General features: G+C 46.7%; 1 protein-coding gene across 2 annotated transcripts in view; it reads right to left on the bottom strand.

The window, feature by feature from the left end:
- LOC138265236 (receptor-transporting protein 3-like) overlaps positions 1 to 15253 on the bottom strand; it is a 45845-nt gene extending 30592 nt beyond the window's left edge. Inside the window, exon 1 of one of the 2 annotated variants that reach the window (XM_069212808.1) lies at positions 15101 to 15253. In XM_069212808.1, coding sequence (XP_069068909.1) covers positions 15101 to 15202 — 102 coding nt within the window. In that variant the 5' untranslated portion in view covers positions 15203 to 15253. The remainder of the gene's footprint in view (positions 1 to 15100) is intronic. The other variant, XM_069212807.1, reaches the window with a different exon arrangement.
- Positions 15254 to 17324: the final 2071 nt, after the last annotated feature.

Genomic DNA, 17324 nt, shown 5'->3' on the forward strand with positions numbered 1-17324 from the left:
TCAATAGAGGAAGCAAAAATTACTTAGGGGAATTAGCATAAACCAGAATCATAATATTACAGAGTTGCAACGTACCTTTAAAAAATTAAGTATGCATAGCACACACTTCAACAGGACAATATTTTTGTAAACCATATTTAGGACACAATTAAATGCATAAAATGATTCTGTACATCAGTGGTTCCCAACCTTTTGACTTCTGTGGACCCCCACTGGAACCTGGGGACCCCACTGAATCAATATTGTAATTTGGGGACCCCCCGCCCCCACTGAGTCATTACTGGAAGAGGGGGGCCCAGGCATAACCTTGTTGATGATTTAAACCACAAGACAATGCACAAAAAATACAGAACCAAGCAGCCATCAAGCACATACACAAATGATAACACATTTTATTTAATCTGCAAACAAATTAAGTATAAAAATAATAATTTTAATAGAAAGTTTGGAGCTTTTCTAAATTCATTTGAAGCCACACATTGTCAATACTATATTCAGGAATCAATCTGAGGATAGTAAATTTCGTTTTTAGCCTCCAATTTCAAATTCCTTGACATTTACAGTATGTTTTAAAATTTTAAATTGTAAATGTACTCTCTTTATTTATACACACTTGATTAATCTGTTAATATTAGTTAATTTTCCAAGCAGTCACGGAACCCCAAAGGAGGTTTTGCCGACCCCCAGAGGTCCCCAGGCCACAGGTTGGTAACCACTGATGTGGATAATCTTCTCATTTGCACCCCCTAAAGAATTAGTGTAGCATTGGAAATATCGGAATATTTTGGCCTAGGTGTACCGGTGTAAAAGGACAGGTTCAAATCTAAGCTGAGTGAAACGTGGAGTGCATTAGCAGATTCATACCGCATAAATGTGTTTTAGGAGTGTCTGATATAAGACAAAATGCACTTGAACCTATGGAAGTTTGCACAAGTTTATTCTGGAAAACAAGGAAAGTGCAATATTGCTATACACAGCAACAGCATGACCCCTCTAATCTGTGCTTAATTTGTAAAATAGTGAGTGCCGGTGCCTAAAGCTCTGCTCAGACCCCGAGGCCGGTGTAACTGAAGGTTGGTGCCCCCAACCCCAAGGTGGGGTAGCCTTAGATCCAGGTCATGCCTTTTAATCCTCTACCAGACTCTCCCGGCACCCTCACCACACTCTTGCAAGTCCCTGCTTTCTCCCTTTGTGATGATTTTTCCGCCTTTCTATTTTCCTCTCTCCAATTTGTGTGATTTTTACTCTCTTGCACTAGGGAAATGTCGGATGGGGGAAAAGTGCTGGTCCCAAAAGTGCACTCCCCAAAATGAGTGCCGGTGGACCCCACCTGCACCTGCTCAAATTAAGCACTGTCTCTAATACTTCCCGTAGTTGCATGACATTTATGGTATTTTTTCTGAACCTTGCTTTGGATGAGAGAACACCTGAGGGAAGCTGTGGCCCAGGTTAACAGGTGCACAGTTTCTCATGAGAAGAGTGCAAAAGACCTTGAAAACATTCAAGAAAGGTAGTCCAACTACAGACAGCATTGGTAGGTTCCCAGGTGGGCCAAAAGGAGGTCCATAGTTTGGTGGCTGCTCCAGGGAAGGATTTCTTCAAAGGTAAAGATGTCCTCAATTTTGGGGTTTCCGCTGAAGTGAAATGAGGCACCCTGTAAAGTGAAAACTTTCCCTTCATTTACTATGATGTCAGTCATGCTAACCCTCAAGGCACCCCACCCATAACCCCTGTAGCCAGAGTAACATCAGTTCCACCTTGAGAGGCTGCAACTTATAAAACTATTTAATTTCACATAGTCATAGTGGTACGGACAGTTATATCACGTGCCCTCTATGTCCCTGGACACATCACAGAAAGGGAAATCAGGTGACATTTGATAAAGAAAAACATAAATTAGTGCAAACGTGGTTTCCACTAGAAAAATTATTATTTTATGAACTATTGTCAGTGGCCACTGTAGTTATGGTGCTGCATGACATGTAGTGCCACTTTTCTTGTGCCCCTTAGCGGCCCCTAACACCACCATGTGTGTGCCGTATTAAACATACAGCGCGCCATGGCACAGGTTAGGGACAATGGCATTATAATTTTTGACGCTATGCATGCATTGCGCCACTTTGTAAATCTGGTGCAGCAAATTGGGCCTCATTGAGCCACATAAGCATAATACAAAATGACGCTAATTTGTCGTAAGGAAGCGCTAGGCCCTCTTAAATCTGGACTGGTCAGCGTGGTCACTTCTGGCCTCAGACATGTTAGACATTCCAGGCCGATTGACCAGTCTGCCTATGCACTCTTAGCCACCTAGACATCCAGAGAGAAGGTATTAACATAACCCAACCTGCAATGAACCTGGCCATGTTGGGGCATATGAGGCTCAGGTGTAACTTGTGGACTGGAAATTTACCTTGAAGAGTTGAAGACTTTTTTGAGGCTTTCATAAAGGGGAAGGCTTATGCGTAGAGCTAGAAAAACACCACCTGGAGAGGGTTTTTCTAGGGGAAAGAAATTGTAGTGTGTAGGAGGCTGGACTGGCTTGTAGTGAGTACCAAGGGGTACTTGCACCTTGCACCAGGCCCAATTATCCCTTATTAGTGTATAGGGTGTCTAGCAGCTTAGGCTGATAGATAATGGTAGCTTAGCAGAGCAGCTTAGGCTGAACTAGGAGACGTGTGAAGCTACCACAGTACCACCTAGTGTCATATGCACAATATCATAAGAAAACACAATACACAGTTATACTAAAAATAAAGGTACTTTATTTTTATGACAATATGCCAAAGTATCTTAGAGTGTACCCTCAGTGAGAGGATAGGAAATATACACAAGATATATATACACAATAGCAAAAATATGCAGTATAGTCTTAGAAAACAGTGCAAACAATGTATAGTTACAATAGGATGCAATGGGGAAACATAGGGATAGGGGCAACACAAACCATATACTCCAAAAGTGGAATGCGAACCACGAATGGACCCCAAACCTATGTGACCTTGTAGAGGGTCGCTGGGACTATTAGAAAATAGTGAGAGTTAGAAAAATAACCCTCCCCAAGACCCTGAAAAGTGAGTGCAAAGTGCACTAAAAGTTCCCCTAAGGACAAAGAAGTCGTGTTAAAGGAATAATGCAGGAAAGACACAAACCAGCAATGCAACAAATGTGGATTTCCAATCTAGGGTACCTGTGGAACAAGGAGACCAAGTCCAAAAGTCACAAGCAAGTCGGAGATGGGCAAATGCCCGGGAAATGCCAGCTGCGGGTGCAAAGAAGCTTCTACTGGACAGAAGAAGCTGAGGTTTCTGCAGGAACGAAAAGGGCTAGAGACTTTCCCTTTCGTGGACGGATCCCGCTCGCCAAGGAGAGTCGTCCAGAAGTGTTTTCCCGCCGAAAGAACGCCAACAAGCCTTGCTAGCTGCAAATCGTGCGGTTAGCATTTTTGGACGCTGCTGAAGCCCAGGAGGGACCAGGAGGTCGCAAATTGGACCAGCAGAGAGAGGGGACGTCGAGCAAGACAAGGAGCTCTCTCTGAAGCCGGTAGCACCCGGAGAAGTGCCAGAAACAGGCACTACAAGGATGCGTGAAACGGTGCTCGCCGAAGTTGCACAAAGGAGTCCCACGTCGCCGGAGACCAACTTAGAAAGTCGTGCAATGCAGGTTAGAGTGCCGTGGACCCAGGCTTGGCTGTGCACAAAGGATTTCCGCCGGAAGTGCACAGGGGCCGGAGTAGCTGCAAAAGTCGCGGTTCCCAGCAATGCAGCCCAGCGAGGTGAGGCAAGGACTTACCTCCACCAAACTTGGACTGAAGAGTCACTGGACTGTGGGGGTCACTTGGACAGAGTCGCTGGATTCGAGGGACCTCGCTCATCGTGCTGAGAGGAGACCCAAGGGACTGGTAATGCAGCTTTTTGGTGCCTGCGGTTGCAGGGGGAAGATTCCGTCGACCCACGGGAGATTTCTTCGGAGCTTCTGATGCAGAGAGGAGGCAGACTACCCCCACAGCATGCACAAGCAGGAAAACAGTCGAGAAGGCGGCAGGATCAGCGTTACAGAGTTGCAGTAGTCGTCTTTGCTACTATGTTGCAGGTTTGCAGGCTTCCAGCGCGGTCAGCAGTCGATTCCTTGGCAGAAGGTGAAGAGAGAGATGCAGAGGAACTCGGATGAGCTCTTGCATTCGTTATCTAAAGTTTCCCCAGAGACAGAGACCCTAAATAGCCAGAAAAGAGGGTTTGGCTACCTAGGAGAGAGGATAGGCTAGCAACACCTGAAGGAGCCTATCACAAGGAGTCTCTGACGTCACCTGGTGGCACTGGCCACTCAGAGCAGTCCAGTGTGCCAGCAGCACCTCTGTTTCCAAGATGGCAGAGGTCTGGAGCACACTGGAGGAGCTCTGGACACCTCCCAGGGGAGGTGCAGGTCAGGGGAGTGGTCACTCCCCTTTCCTTTGTCCAGTTTCGCGCCAGAGCAGGGCTAAGGGGTCCCCTGAACCGGTGTAGACTGGCTTATGCAGAATTGGGCACCTCTGTGCCCAACAAAGCATTTCCAGAGGCTGGGGGAGGCTACTCCTCCCCTGCCTTCACACCATTTTCCAAAGGGAGAGGGTGTCACACCCTCTCTCAGAGGAAGTTCTTTGTTCTGCCATCCTGGGCCAGGCCTGGCTGGACCCCAGGAGGGCAGATGTCTGTCTGAGGGGTTGGCAGCAGCAGCAGCTGCAGTGAAACCCCAGGAAGGGCAGTTGGGCAGTACCAGGGTCTGTGCTACAGACCACTGGGATCATGGGATTGTGCCAGCTATGCCAGGATGGCATAGAGGGGGCAATTCCATGATCATAGACATGTTACATGGCCATATTCGGAGTTACCATTGTGAAGCTACATATAGGTAGTGACCTATATGTAGTGCACGCGTGTAATGGTGTCCCCGCACTCACAAAGTTCAGGGAATTGGCTCTGAACAATGTGGGGGCACCTTGGCTAGTGCCAGGGTGCCCTCACACTAAGTAACTTTGCACCTAACCTTTACCAGGTAAAGGTTAGACATATAGGTGACTTATAAGTTACTTAAGTGCAGTGTAAAATGGCTGTGAAATAACGTGGACGTTATTTCACTCAGGCTGCAGTGGCAGGCCTGTGTAAGAATTGTCAGAGCTCCCTATGGGTGGCAAAAGAAATGCTGCAGCCCATAGGGATCTCCTGGAACCCCAATACCCTGGGTACCTCAGTACCATATACTAGGGAATTATAAGGGTGTTCCAGTAAGCCAATGTAAATTGGTAAAATTGGTCACTAGCCTGTTAGTGACAATTTGGAAAGAAATGAGAGAGCATAACCGCTGAGGTTCTGGTTAGCAGAGCCCCAGTGAGACAGTTAGGCACCACACAGGGAACACATACCTATAGGTCACAAACTTATGAGCACTGGGGTCCTGACTAGCAGGGTCCCAGTGACACATAACAAACACACTGAAAACATAGGGTTTTCACTATGAGCACTGGCCCGGGCTAGCAGGATTCCAGTGAGACAGTGAAAACACCCTGACATACACTCACAAACAGGCCAAAAGTGGGGGTAACAAGGCTAGAAAGAGGCTACTTTCTCACACAACCCCCCCCAAACGAAGGACAATAAGGCTAACCTTGGCCAGTTGAGACTTTATTGTCTAAGTGGTGATAAGTAGAGAGTAGCTCTGCAATAGACTGGTTACTCCCTTTATCATCCACTATATGGTTACTTCCCTGTGGGGATGTAAACCACCCTGTTTGAAGTTTTTTAGCTAAGCAACAATGTGAAGATGTATTTTCAGAGTTTCTATCAGTAAGTTTTAGTTTAGAGCAGTGGGAATTGTCCACTGAACCTATTTGCAGTGATGGAAATGCCAGACAGGGATGCTGTCTCAGAAAAGCCATAGCTGGGCAAAAACTTTGTCCATATGGCTGGAAGAGAGAACAGGGATGCTGTTTCTCTTGAGTTGGAGCAGGGCAGGGATGCTGTCCTATGAGCTCCACACTAGGGCAGGGATGCTGTCCTAAGTGTTGTGAGGCAGTGCAGGGTTTCTGCACTAAAGTTTCTCTGGGAGGGTTGGAGGGATCCTCCATGTTAACTAAAATGGTGCTCTTTTTCTCACCAATGTTAGTTATCCCACAGAGAGGTACTTCTACCTCAGGGAGTCCAGCTTTGCCAGCTGATGATTCCCTTGGAACAGGTGCCACCCCAGGAGAGGTTTCTCCCACCACAGGAATGCTATCCTGAATGGCAGGGTGGTTAGGGGATACTGTGATACCCTTTTTACCTGTTGATGGAGAGGGATCCTGAGTTTTCAGGCCTTCTCTCCTTTGCTTTTTCATTTCAGAAGAAATGAGAGGGAACAATTCCTCAGGGATGCCCAGCATGGCTGCATGGGCATAAAACTCTACATCAGCCGAACCTGAGGCCTCTAGGTCATTACCTAAGAGACAGTCTACAGGTAAGCTAGGTGATACCACCACCTGCTTAGGGCCAGTAACTCCACCCCAACTAAACTGAATTATAGCTAAGGGAAGAAACTTAGTGGAGTTATGGACATCAATAATCTTATACTGTTGTCCAATGATGTGTTGATCAGGGTGCACTAGGTTTTCAGTCACCAAAGTGATACTGGCACCTGTGTCCCTGTAGGCCAAGGCCTCAACACCATTTATTGAAACTGTCTGCCTGTACTTATCCATTGTAAGGGGACAAGCAGCCAGTGTGGCAAGGCCAATGCCACTAGGTGTGACAGAAACTGTCTTGGGAGTGACTACCCCAGTTTCTACTATGGACCCAAAAGTGAACCCAACTACACCCTTAACGTGACTGTTGCCAGCAGTCCCACCACTATTACCACTACTGCTAGGGGCACTAGAGCTTGATGTATTAGTGGTGGTAGGCTCAGGGGGTTTACCTGGACAGGACTTATCCCCTGGCCTATGGCCTCTGTTTTTACACACAAAGCACCAAGGCTTTTTAATGTGTGCAGGTTGAGAAGAAGAGGAAGAATTAGTTTTATCCCCACCCTCTGAAGAGTGTTTAAGATTTGAAGTGGGATCTTTGGTTTTACCCTTATCCCCATGCTTATCTTGAGATTTTTCACCATCTTTCTTCTTATTGCCATCTTTGTCACCCCCTGTATGAACTTTTCTGTTCACCCTTGTTCTGACCCATTTGTCTGCCTTCTTTCCCAATTCTTGGGGAGAGGCCAGATCAGAGTCTACCAGGTACTGGTGCAACAAATCAGACACACAATTATTAAGAATATGCTCTCTCAGGATCAAGTTATACAGGCTGTCATAATCAGTAACTTTACTGCCATGTAACCACCCCTCCAAGGCCTTCACTGAATGGTCAATGAAATCAACCCAGTCTTGTGAAGACTCCTTTTTGGTCTCTCTGAACTTTATCCTGTATTGTTCAGTGGTTAAGCCATAACCATCCAGGAGTGCATTCTTAAGAACTGTAAAATTATTGGCATCACTTTCTTTCACAGTAAGGAGTCTATCCCTACCCTTTCCACTAAATGATAGCCATAGGATAGCAGCCCACTGCCTTTGAGGGACATCCTGTACAACACAGGCCCTCTCAAGTGCAGCAAACCACTTGTTAATGTCATCCCCCTCCTTATAAGGGGGAACTATCTTGTGCAGATTCCTGGAATCATGCTCTTTTGCAGGATGACTATGGGGAATACTGCTGCTGCCACCATGGGTTTCTAAACCCAACTTCTGTCTTTCCTTCTCTAATTCTAAAGACTGTCTATCCAAATCCAGCTGTTGCTTCTTGAGCTTCAGTCTGGTTTGTTCCACTCTCAATCTATTGAGCTCCCTTTCTAACAATCTGTTATCAGGGTGGGTGGGAGGGACATGCCTTGAAACAGAAGTATGGTGAGAATGGACAGAAGGAGACCTGTCCCTTACAGAAGCCACCCTAACAGCTTGGTTAACAGAAACATCACTACCAGTATGGTGAGAATAAATGCTTTTGCTATGATGTGAGACAACACTATTTATATGGTGTGGCTCATCGTCATTACCAACTATGCTAGACTGTCTAGTAATGGGCAGGCTAGGAAGTTTCTTTCCTGAATCTTTTCCTGGGGGAGTCCCTGGATCAGATTGAGAACCATTAGCTACTTTTTCAACAGATTGGGCACTTATGGCCTTATCCTGTACTCTAAGCATGTTAATTAACAGTTCTAAGGAAGGATTCTTCCCTACACTCAAACCTCTCTCTATGCAGAGACTCCTTGCTCCTTTCCAGCTAAGGTGATCATATGCAAGTTTGGACAGATCAACATTTTGGCCTGTGCCAGACATTTTTAGAGAGAGTTAAAGTGATAGTAAAAGATAAAAAGTTTGTCAGAGCTTTTAGAAAGACAGAGAAAAAAAAACTTTTTAAACTTTTTAGAACTTTTTAGAAAGTTAGAAGTACTTTTCAGCACTTAGAAAAGAGTGAAAAGAGGAAATGCAAAACTTTTTGGCTATGTGTATATACACTGACCTTGTTTTGTATATTTTTCTCTTATGAAAAGTACAATGACAAGAGTGGTAAGTAGTCTCAAAGCACTTATCCCACCGCTGCACAACCAATGTAGGAGGCTGGACTGGCTTGTAGTGAGTACCAAGGGGTACTTGCACCTTGCACCAGGCCCAGTTATCCCTTATAAGTGTATAGGGTGTCTAGCAGCTTAGGCTGATAGATAATGGTAGCTTAGCAGAGCAGCTTAGGCTGAACTAGGAGACGTGTGAAGCTACCACAGTACCACTAGTGTCATATGCACAATATCATAAGAAAACACAATACACAGTTATACTAAAAATAAAGGTACTTTATTTTTATGACAATATGCCAAAGTATCTTAGAGTGTACCCTCAGTGAGAGGATAGGAAATATACACAAGATATATATACACAATAGCAAAAATATGCAGTATAGTCTTAGAAAACAGTGCAAACAATGTATAGTTACAATAGGATGCAATGGGGAAACATAGGGATAGGGGAAACACAAACCATATACTCCAAAAGTGGAATGCGAACCACGAATGGACCCCAAACCTATGTGACCTTGTAGAGGGTCGCTGGGACTATTAGAAAATAGTGAGAGTTAGAAAAATAACCCTCCCCAAGACCCTGAAAAGTGAGGGCAAAGTGCACTAAAAGTTCCCCTAAGGACAAAGAAGTCGTGTTAGAGGAATAATGCAGGAAAGACACAAACCAGCAATGCAACAACTGTGGATTTCCAATCTAGGGTACCTGTGGAACAAGGAGACCAAGTCCAAAAGTCACAAGCAAGTCGGAGATGGGCAAATGCCCGGGAAATGCCAGCTGCGGGTGCAAAGAAGCTTCTACTGGACAGAGGAAGCTGAGGTTTCTGCAGGAAAGAAAAGGGCTAGAGACTTTTCCTTTGGTGGACGGATCCTTCTCGCCGTGGACAGTTGTGCAGAAGTGTTTTCCCGCCAAAAGAACGCCAACAAGCCTTGCTAGCTGCAAATCATGCGGTTAGCGTTTTTGGACGCTGCTGAGGCCCAGGAGGGACCAGGAGGTCGCAAATTGGACCAGCAAAGAGAGGGGACGTCGAGCAAGACAAGGAGCCCTCTCTGAAGCCGGTAGCACCCGGAGAAGTGCCAGAAACAGGCACTACAAGGATGCGTGAAACGGTGCTCGCCGAAGTTGCACAAAGGAGTCCCACGTCGCCGGAGACCAACTTAGAAAGTCGTGCAATGCAAGTTAGAGTGCCGTGGACCTAGGCTTGGCTGTGCACAAAGGATTTCCACCAGAAGTGCACAGGGGCCGGAGTAGCTGCAAAAGTCGCGGTTCCCAGCAATGCAGCCCAGCGAGGTGAGGCAAGGACTTACCTCCACCAAACTTGGACTGAAGAGTCACTGGACTGTGGGGGTCACTTGGACAGAGTCGCTGGATTCGAGGGACCTCGCTCGTCATGCTGAGAGGAGACCCAAGGGACCGGTAATGCAGCTTTTTGGTGCCTGCGGTTGCAGGGGGAAGATTCCGTCGACCCACGGGAGATTTCTTTGGAGCTTCTGGTGCAGAGAGGAGGCAGACTACCCCCCCACATGCACAAGCAGGAAAACAGTCGAGAAGGTGGCAGGATCAGCGTTACAGAGTTGCAGTAGTCGTCTTTGCTACTATGTTGCAGGTTTGCAGGCTTCCAGCGCGGTCAGCAGTCGATTCCTTGGCAGAAGGGGAAGAGAGAGATGCAGAGGAACTCGGATGAGCTCTTGCATTCGTTATCTAAAGTTTCCCCAGAGACAGAGACCCTAAATAGCCAGAAAAGAGGGTTTGGCTACCTAGGAGAGAGGATAGGCTAGCAACACCTGAAGGAGCCTATCACAAGGAGTCTCTGACGTCACCTGGTGGCACTGGCCACTCAGAGCAGTCCAGTGTGCCAGCAGCACCTCTGTTTCCAAGATGGCAGAGGTCTGGAGCACACTGGAGGAGCTCTGGACACCTCCCAGGGGAGGTGCAGGTCAGGGGAGTGGTCACTCCCCTTTACTTTGTCCAGTTTCGCGCCAGAGCAGGGCTAAGGGGTCCCCTGAACCGGTGTAGACTGGCTTATGCAGAATTGGGCACCTCTGTGCCCAACAAAGCATTTCCAGAGGCTGGGGGAGGCTACTCCTCCCCTGCCTTCACACCATTTTCCAAAGGGAGAGGGTGTCACACCCTCTCTCAGAGGAAGTTCTTTGTTCTGCCATCCTGGGCCAGGCCTGGCTGGACCCCAGGAGGGCAGATGCCTGTCTGAGGGGTTGGCAGCAGCAGCAGCTGCAGTGAAACCCCAGGATGGCATAGAGGGGGCAATTCCATGATCATAGACATGTTACATGGCCATATTCGGAGTTACCATTGTGAAGCTACATATAGGTAGTGACCTATATGTAGTGCTCGCGTGTAATGGTGTCCCCGCACTCACAAAGTTCAGGGAATTGGCTCTGAACAATGTGGGGGCACCTTGGCTAGTGCCAGGGTGCCCTCACACTAAGTAACTTTGCACCTAACCTTTACCAGGTAAAGGTTAGACATATAGGTGACTTATAAGTTACTTAAGTGCAGTGTAAAATGGCTGTGAAATAACGTGGACGTTATTTCACTCAGGCTGCAGTGGCAGGCCTGTGTAAGAATTGTCAGAGCTCCCTATGGGTGGCAAAAGAAATGCTGCAGCCCATAGGGATCTCCTGGAACCCCAATACCCTGGGTACCTCAGTACCATATACTAGGGAATTATAAGGGTGTTCCAGTAAGCCAATGTAAATTGGTAAAATTGGTCACTAGCCTGTTAGTGACAATTTGGAAAGAAATGAGAGAGCATAACCACTGAGGTTCTGGTTAGCAGAGTCTCAGTGAGACAGTTAGGCACCACACAGGGAACACATACCTATAGGTCACAAACTTATGAGCACTGGGGTCCTGACTAGCAGGGTCCCAGTGACACATAACAAACACACTGAAAACATAGGGTTTTCACTATGAGCACTGGCCCTGGCTAGCAGGATTCCAGTGAGACAGTGAAAACACCCTGACATACACTCACAAACAGGCCAAAAGTGGGGGTAACAAGGCTAGAAAGAGGCTACTTTCTCACATAGTGGGGTTGTGTTGCTTGTAGGGGAATAGAGGCATGAAGACAAGGAGGTCAACTCCGCCCTTCAGTGACACAGTCATTTTGTGCATTTTTGGATGAAAGATGTCTGTGAAGACTGACTGAGAACTGCAGCATCTGGGAAAGAATATGGACCTGTGAGGTCAGAGTGTGACCAAACGATCACCAACCGGGGACTGTGTGGCCAACAAAAGTAGGTTGATTTGTTCTTAGTGGTGTGGTGGGTGATACAGGTGGGGGTGTAGCTCCCATTGGTGCAGCAGGTGCAGTGGCGCTGGGGCCTGAAGTCCAGAGGACCACATTGAACCCCGATACCACCCCTACAGCTACGAAAGGGGTCATTTTCCTAGGTTGCACTGGAGCGAATGGCATCCTTGCCACCCTACTGGCTACAGATGTTAGTTGTTGTTAGGGGCATGTTCTACTGTGTAAGGCAATGTGAGAAATGTTGTGGTAAGTGTGGGCCTTGCAGTTCCTCTATTAAATGTGACAATTTATCCAAACACCATCCCAATGTCCTCGTGTCAGGTTCCCCCATGTAGTATTCTATCACAAATTTGGGTTTTAATATGTGCTACAAAAGTGTCACAGCCAGAATATCGAGTATCTCAAATTCATAAAAAGTATTGTTTGGAGAGCATTTTCTGCACTGTGTACTTCACATTATGGAATCAAGGAGATAACTTTCAAATCGATTGATGGTGCCGGCGTCATTCTTGTGGCAAGAGGCTGATAAACTCTGGTTCCCGTTGCTATGCAGTGACTCTTGGGGAAATATATATATATATTTATTTTCCCTTCCAGCTGGGCCCAAAATAAAAGGCCAGTTTTAAAGGGCCACCAGCCTTATTTTTATTAGAGTATTATCCTATTTGGGAGCTATCAGGACTGTAACACCCAGATACCAGTGCCATGGAGGGAAACATAGGCACACAGATTGGCATCAGTTCAAGAGGGCTTAAGAGAAACCACGCTTTGGAGGCAGAACACATGTATGTAAGAGATATCCATGTAGTCAGGATGTCACATGCAGTTTCTGCCTGAGAAATTACTCAGATAACTACTTGAATAGCACTTTCAAGTTTTTTATTTGCTTTTTCGATAGCTCATCTCATCGCAGTGTAGGGTGTCAAAGCACTTTACATCATACACACACATATTAGACAGAGGCTATATATCATACAAGTGTGTAAATCAATGTCCAGGAAATGTTACAGAAGACATTGAGGTTTGCAAGGTGTCACATATCATCCTTACTGATAGACACTATATGGTAAGAGTGCGTGGTCAGAATTAAAACAAAGACAGGATTTAAAAACGTAACACAGTGGTTGGGATTGTCTGTATTTATAAGACTTTGTTACTAAGTAACCACTTAAAGGAACCTTACAATGACAGATTGATGAAAAAACAAAAGATTGGCCGCCGGCCAAACACACATGCGCTCTGAAGCACTCCCCTTCACTACTTGCCACCCCGTGGCCCTGCCCCTTTAAAGGAAAACGATAATAAATACATTTTATTATCGTTTTCTTTTAAAGGTTTTGCAGCTGCGGCTGCTGGCGGGAGGAGGGGGCAACGCTCCTCCACCCTAATGGAGGAGCCGTCCCTGTACCTAGCTACATAAAACAAAGTATGTGATCTGCATGTTACATGATGTGCTTTGCACCAGGCACATTAACCCAGTATGCTACTTCATGAGTCAAAACTGTGACTAGACAAAAAAGAGCTATCTGGTACCATCCATATTACCCCCTCAAGCTGCTGGACACACAAAGATCTCTGCAGAAGGGGCCTTAAACCCCTCAGACTTTTTACTATGCGCCCTCTTTGTTACCAATTAAATTAGGCACATCAGCATTGCTGCCACGTTTCTCCTCGAAGCAAATTTCTTTGTAGCAGAGTTGTTAAAAGTAATTGTATAAGTTGACTGTCAGATCCCACCTTCATGACTCCGCCCCTCGTGGCCCGCCTCCTTTCTGCTGCCACACCCTAACCTCCATTTTAAGGGTCCTGGAGTACTTTGTTCCATTTCCTGCTCAGACATCTGAGGTGAAGGGAGGGGCAATGAGGACTCGATCTGACCATGACATCAGAGGGAGCAGGGTCAGATTGGCCTATAGGGCAATCCGGCGGTGCCCAAGGACTGGCCTGATAGGTCAGTGCATGGGCTGTATTTTGGGGGGGCTCACGGGCCTGTTTTATAGTTTGGTGGGCCATTTTACCCTCACGAGACCCTCACGGGGGAGTAGTGCGCTTTACAAATCCCCGATTGATTGATTTACTATTGATTCCTCTGATATTACGATAAACATATCCTGCAGCAAGCGCAAATCCATGCAGTTTCCCATTCCTTGCAAAACACCGATACAACATGTCTTTACAAGTTCAAAGGTGTCCTGTCTGCAAATGGGGGACATGTTTTTAGCTATTTGATTCACTAAAGGGGAGGGGCACTTTTATTTTGGTGCTGGGGCCTATTTTCTGTCCCAGTCCGACCCCGGAGAGAGGGGGCAATTCAACCATGTGATCAGAGGAAAGGGCCTTTGAGGCAGATGACCATGGATTGGTTTGTTTTGAGGGATTATGCCCCAGGATTCGGTATGTATTGGTTGCGATTTAGGGGGTGTTAGGGTCATGCCTGTACAGTGACACGGGGAGAGGATGTCAAAAACGTAAGCCTCATCTTAGCCCTCTTAATTGTAATTGTATTTATACAGCGCTTACTACTTCTGACGAGACATCGAAGCGCTTTTCGGCTAAGAAAGGGTTATTTGAGAAATCATAGTGGCAAAATACAACCTCACCCCCATAATGTGTTCTTGGAGGCTACAAGGAGGGGGGAGGGTAACCCCGTGTTCCAGGAACTGATTTTGCCACCTTTAAAGTCAGGGGACAATGTCAGGGGACACAAGGGGCAAGCCAGGGGTCGCACTTGCGACCCTAGGACCCCTAATTGTCCATGGAAAAGAGACCGAACTCCAGTGCGAAGCAATCCACAAAAACACTGAGCTGTGCGCCTCGAAGTCCGTTAGCGCCATTCACGTTCGTCCCACACACAGATATACAGTACATATAAAGACCTACATGTTCAGCTCCTGCACCCTTGGGGCCATATGGAGCAGAGCGCACCCCACGAAGTGTCTGCTCTCCAGACCACCTGAAATATGACGCAATGGCTCGCTTTGGTGCACAGCGCTTCGAACGTCTCTAAGCGCTGTGAATAAAAGTTATCATTGTTACCCTAATTAGAGGTGGGGAACTTATCGACCTCGAATGTTAAAATGCTGAGTTGATCCTGCCAGCTCCCAGATCGTAGTCAGCAGAGCGCAGTCCATAGATGAAATCAGTGGCGAGCGTTCAACTCATGAGATGTTCCGCCTCCCACATTGTCCCTTCGAGGCACAAACTGGGGAAACAGAGACGCACCCTTCGTTCTGCCCCCCACAATACAGCCTTTGCTGGTCACATACCTGCGGTTTCCGCTGACACTGGTGACTTGCCCAGGAGCGCACTGTGAGTCTGTGTTCTCTGACTGATGTCCCCGAGCCCTGCCCTTGACACAGCCTGTGCATGTGATGGGGTGACTGAGCTGGCCGTCTCCTAGGACTGAGTGTATCCGAGGAAACGCCCTCTCCCTGATCAGTGTCTGAGCAGGAATCGAAACTTAGAGCTGGTTGGAAACTCCGACCCACATGACGAGTCCTTGCAGGAGAGACGAGCGATCTGTTCCACCACATTACAAGCAATGACCCGTCCTGCGCCTCAGCTCTCGAGGAGAGGCTTCTAGGAGCCCGAAAAAACTATTCCTTCCACTAAAAATCATAAATATTAGTGGTTATGTCGACCGACGGGCTGAAAAACCTGCAACACTTAGAAGATGAGCAGATTGTATCGTTTGTAGCGCTTTTTATCCTGATTGCGCCTTAAAGCGCAGTGCTCCAGAACCCAAGGGCAGTGTCTGGATCAGTGAAGAGTCCTAGTTGGACTCCCGGTCCTAGGAGAGACTGCTGCTTTAGGGGAGACAGCACTTTTGTTTGTTTGTAGGTGACTGAGTCACTCCTAGAACAAGTCACAACTGTGGGCCCAGCCCTCCCGGCTCACGAGCAGTACCTCACCAAAACTCAGACAGCAAAGGTGATTTCTGGCAGCCTCAGGCATGGACTCTAGATGAGACCTCTCAGGGAAGCCGTGGTGGAACGGAAGTGACCCTTTTCTCTCAGTCACACGCAGGCAATGAAAGAATTGCAGGACAGTTTCAATAGATCCGTGAAATGCACAGGCTGCAATAATCAGGATAATAAACAGGAATAAAAGCAGAATTGTGAAGATGAGAGTTGTGAATATAAACACCCACCATCTTACAATAAGCATTAGATATAAAATTCCTAACCAAGAAAGCCTAGTCTCCCGCCTAACAAGAGCTAGGTGTGATAAACGCTAATCTGCCATTACCATGTCCACGAGAAGCGCCCCAACCCTGGTTACCTTGGAATGAGGTCTCTAGGTCAGACTCTGTGTTGACACAAAGGCTGAGTTCTGCACAAGGTGATGTGCAGCGTAGATGGCATCTGAAGGAGCCCCTCGAATGACCTTGTCTGTATGAGGTGCATTTATACAGATCATGTAGGATCCCTGACGCTGGTATGTTCCTAAACAACTGATAATGTGGCAGACTTGTCCATAAACAACCCCTAGCAAGTGCGCAGGATGTTCCTATCACGCATAAGTGGGACAGGGACATGATGACAATACCTACGTGTATCACTGATGGTGACGCCAATAATGACCCCTTCTCAGAATAGCAGGGATACAAAAAATCAAAACATTTCTTATAAAATATCAGCAATGATAAAAGGTGAAAGAAATAATAAAATAAATGAATTAAAACAGAGCATGTTAAGTAGGTATAAGGTCACTAGGTGATGGGGGTACAGGCCCGCAAGCCAAAGGCTAAGCTGACTCCTGTGTCCCAGTGGGGAACTAAAATGTATTCACCACGGTAGTTGGTTATTGGGACTAATCTTGTGAGCTCATGCATTCACGCCAGTTTCTTTGGGGTGGATTACACTAACAGGAGTTAGTTGTGATGAGAGACGATTTAAGGTATTGGCAAGGTGGGCTCTGGCACAGGGCCCCAGCCTTTCAGGGGCCCCTGTTAGAGCCAGCTTTGTTCTGCAGAGAGTCTTCCCCTAGTGACCCTAAATATTTCTTAACCAGATTGATTTAACTACAATTTTTCCTGTATATTATTTTAAATGTGCATAAGGTGTGAGAATCTATTACAAACATTTTGCAGAGAAAAATGTAGTTTCATGCAACATTCATAAAAAAGTTTTTTTTATATCAAAACAGGACCTTACGTTTGAGAAATGGGGGTGTCACAGAGATTGTTTGCAGTAATATTCGTGAGCTGCTGCTGTTTTATAACATTGAAAACAGGTCACTATCCCTGAATATTCGATGTAAACACATTTAGAATTTGGAGAGTGAGCCTGTCACTGTCAGTGACCGGGCCGAAGAGGGCAGGAAAGAGCTGGGACTGGATCATAAATTCAAAGCTGTTCCAAACCGACCCCTAAAATATGTTTGGCCCAGAGCCCCAAAAATCCTAAGGATGTACCTGATTGTGATCACTAGTAGGGGTCTGTGAGTTCACGCAGATGGCTGGTGGGGTTAGTACAGGCGCTAGAGGTG

Source organism: Pleurodeles waltl, chromosome 11, assembly GCF_031143425.1.
Source record: "Pleurodeles waltl isolate 20211129_DDA chromosome 11, aPleWal1.hap1.20221129, whole genome shotgun sequence".
Taxonomy (NCBI): domain Eukaryota; kingdom Metazoa; phylum Chordata; class Amphibia; order Caudata; family Salamandridae; genus Pleurodeles; species Pleurodeles waltl.